The 3852-nt window shown below is 57.4% G+C and overlaps 1 protein-coding gene across 1 annotated transcript; it reads left to right on the top strand.

Annotated features, from left to right (window-relative positions):
* Positions 1-2315: 2315 nt before the first annotated feature.
* NGA_2074200 (uncharacterized protein) lies at positions 2316-2861 on the top strand (the record flags this gene model as incomplete). Its single annotated transcript, XM_005856279.1, has 1 exon — positions 2316-2861. A coding segment is annotated over one exon (540 nt), but the record flags the coding sequence as incomplete, so codon positions are not given.
* Positions 2862-3852: the final 991 nt, after the last annotated feature.

Genomic DNA, 3852 nt, shown 5'->3' with positions numbered 1-3852 from the left:
AAAATATGCGGAGGTAAACCGGATGTATTCTATTTAATGGACTTGAACGAGGATCTTTCAAATCATTGACCCATAACACAACACACTTTTCAGCAGAAGCAGTATACTGATTCAAAATGCACATTGGGCAAGTGCAGTCACCCATCAGGGATGACTAGCAGATGGAAGCATTCTCCCTCAACGCGAAAAAAGGGAGCGTAGGAAAAGATAAAATTTGTTTACAAAACCGTAAGAGGGCCCTAATATCCCACTACGACGCACCCCGCTTCAAATTTGATGAAAAAGTGGAGAGCATGGCTGCGTCTTGTCCCGGCAAAGCTGGTGGGAAGCAAGTATGGAAGTTGAAGAGGAACTCCAAGTGAGAAGGGGTGTTCGGATCGATGAAGCTACGTTTAGAACCCCCCAGTGTCAAATCAAAAGTCAAGGATGCTAAGACCTTCATGATAATGGCACTTGTTACAGACAACGTGCGTTCTAGAACGCGGTGTCGATCTTTCCGCGGGCAAGCGCCCTGCCAAAGCCAAGTTCTCAAATGCACCGCCCTCACGAGAAGGCCTCAGCGATGGCCCCTCTATGGCGACAACGCGTTTCATTTCGAGTCCGGGCCACATTCAGCCCACGAGCCGAACATGCCCAATCATAGCGATCGCGCACACTGTTGTTCACAGCGGGCTCGATGGTACCTGGCCATTTTCACCTGTTTAGCCGCCTGTTTCCTTCCTGACCTTATCCCAGCACGCCAGCAGTTTCCTCTCTTCACGTTCCCGTGTCCGGCTTGAGCCCGGCCTTCGGCTTTGACCCTGCCTGCCCCCCTCTCTTCATCTCTCCCGTTTAAATCTTCTTAAATGACAGAGGAGCGTGCAATTTAAGTCTTTCTGAGCAAGCTCGTTGGAGGATTGGAAGCTGCGATCGTCCAACCTTGCCCTTGTCTTCCCTTTCACCGTCACCTCAACCACCCCATCCACACAATTGACGTGACATGAACTGTTTCCTGGCTTCGCTTGCGAAGAGATCCTGACTCTGTGTTTGCTTCCGTTTAATGTCCGTCATGATCGACTCTTTTTTTGCACCCAGGCATTGCTAATTTCACTTGTTTCCTTCCACCCCTGCCAAAGTATCTAAGCACCAGACTTCTACTGTCCTAGTTGCGTTTCAGCCTTTGCACGCCAAAATGTCGACTATGAAGTTTAAAGGGTGCAACAACTTTCGGCAACGCCTCGTTTGTGCTACGTTGAGCGGGAGGCCCTTGCTTATCACGCACATCCGGTCGGAGGAGGAGGAACCGGGGCTGCGGGACTTCGAAGGAGGCTTCTTGCGCCTGCTGGAGCGCTTGACCAACGGATGTCAGGTGGAGATCAACGAAACCGGCACGGTGCTGCGCTATGTTCCCGGCATCATTGTAGGTGGACGGCACGAGCATGATTGCGGAAGTGCGCGGTCCATCAGCTGGTTCTTGGAGGGCATCTTGCCCCTGGCGGTGTTTGCGAAGCAGCCCCTGCATCTCTCGTTGAGCGGTCTCACCAATGACAGCTTCGATGTATCGGTAGACAATGTTAAAGCTGTCATTTTGCCTATATTGGCCTTTTTTGGGGCGGAAGGCGCGACCCTCAATGTGAAGAAACGGGGCCTGCCCCCGAGTGGGGGGGGGCACGTAGAATTTTCGTGCCCCATTGTGCGAGAGCTTCGACCATGCAATCTCGTTGACGCCGGCTTGATCAAGCGTGTCCGAGGCGTGGCGTATTGCGCAAAGATCTCACCGCAGTTCGCCAACCGTGTGGTGACGTCGGCCCGCGGCCTCCTGAACCGCCTGCTCCCGGACGTGTACGTGCACACGGATCATTACAAGGGCCTGGCCGGCGGCCACAGCCCCGGCTTCGGGCTGACACTGGTTGCAGAGAGCACCACCGGCTGTTTGCTAGCTGTGGATGTGCATGCCAAGGAGGGGGCTCTACCGGAGGATGTGGGTGAGCGGGGGAGCGCGCTGCTGCTTGAAGAGGTGCGACGGGGCGGATGCGTGGATTCCGTGGGGCAGGCGCTGGTCTTGCTTTTGATGGCGCTGGGGCCGGAGGATGTCTCGAAAGTGAGGATCGGCCAGCTCACCATGCACGGTATACAAACGCTGCGGCTGGCGCGCGAGGCCTTTGGAGTCACCTTCAAGATCCGGGCGGACACTGAGACGGGGACAGTGCTGCTCTCCTGCTTGGGGAGTGGCGTGAGAAACTTCAGCAAGAAGGTCACGTAATGCCAATTTCTTCGTTTGGTGATGTACAAAGCACCCAAGTAAAGTAGCAAATACTCAACTTCCTATAAAAAAATCAGACTGTACAATTGCTTTCCAATTAAATAAACACTCTCCTTCTCCGTCTCGCTCAACGTCCTTGAGGGGGACGAATATTGCTGTTGCCTCCGCTGCAAGCACTGCTTCCTCTCACGCCGAGCTTTTGCTGGTGCCCGAGAAGCTGTTGTTGGTGCGCCATCCCATTTCCAGCCGCTACACTTTTCTTTTGCCCCACACTCTGCCTAAGCTTAGTGTACCAGGCTTGGTACCTGGCGAGCATAGCATCCTTCTTCCTGCCCGCCTCTTTCTCCCGGTTCAGGCGCACGGTCAGACTCTCCACCTCGGCCTCGAGGCTCTTGACGCGGGCGGTCTCCCGCAGAGAGGCCACGTGGTTGGCGGGGTTGCTCTCGTGCGGGTACTTCTCTCGAAACTCCTCCAGCGCCGCCCGCAAGCCCTTGAAGCGCTTCGCGTACAGCTCCTGAAACTCCAGAGTTTCCCGACGGATCCGCTCGTTCTCCTGCCGGGCCCGCTCCCCGTCCTCGGCCCTCTTGATGAGCAGGGCGTTCTCGTCGCCTAGCGTCTTCATGCACGCCAGCAGACGCACCACCTCTCCTTGCTGCACGGCCTCCACCCCTTCCAAGAAACCGCCGCCGCCCCCGACGGTACCGCTGCCGACGCTACTTGAAAGTGGCGTACTGGAAGCGGTCGCAGTGGACGAAGAGCTCTTCCTTGAGCGGGACAGGTTCGAAGCCGCCGGCAAGGCTGTCGAGGCACCCTGGCGCGAGAATGGCGATTCTTCCGCCCCAGCCGACGTCCGCGGGGGTGCGGCGACGGCAACCGAGGAGGGTTTGCGCAGACTGGCAGCTGCACCCCGTCCAGCCCCCCGCGAGTGTCGGGAGGAGCCCAAGGCGCTGCTCCCGCCCTCCCAGGCCAGAGAAGCCCCCTCGCGTGCCGCGGCCTGCCGGTTATTGACGAGGAAGAAGGAGTCGCCCAGAGTCGAGGACAGGTAGCGTCCTCCGGGCACACCCTGATGACCGCCAGCGCCAGTGGGCTGGTAAAGCCCGCTGGAGAAGAGGGGCTGAGACCCGATGGCTTGGAGGGCGCGCTCGAGGGCCAGCATGTCGTCCACAGCCCCCGTGTCTGCGACGGTGCCCGTGCCGCCCATGCTTGCGGTGCTGCTGACCATGGCGGAGGAGCACAAGGATCCTTCTGTGGCCAAGTTCTTGCTGGATGGAGCGGGCGGGGGACGGGAGGCACTTTTACCGAACGCGGTTGGGATGGAAGAAGTCCGCTCCCGCCTTCTCAAAAAATGCTGCAGGGTTCTCGCCTGCCGGGCATGCCCGTCCGAGAGGAGCACGAGGGCGGCCACTGTCTGTGAGCCATGAACAATGCGGGAGGTGGTGCAATGAGCGCGTAACAGTACACTGGACCCCGGCCCAGCGAAGTTGGACCTAGAAATCGCGACCAGGTTATGATGGATAAGACAGTCCAACTATTAAAATCCTCTTTCTCTCCTCCAAGCGAAAGCATCGGCTTAAAATCTCTGGCATTTTGACAATGGACTAGCGTGCGTA

The sequence above is a fragment of the Nannochloropsis gaditana genome (genome assembly GCF_000240725.1).
Source record: "Nannochloropsis gaditana CCMP526 unplaced genomic scaffold scaffold011, whole genome shotgun sequence".
NCBI classification, from domain to species: domain Eukaryota; class Eustigmatophyceae; order Eustigmatales; family Monodopsidaceae; genus Microchloropsis; species Microchloropsis gaditana.
This window is presented reverse-complemented; position numbering and strand designations above follow the sequence as displayed.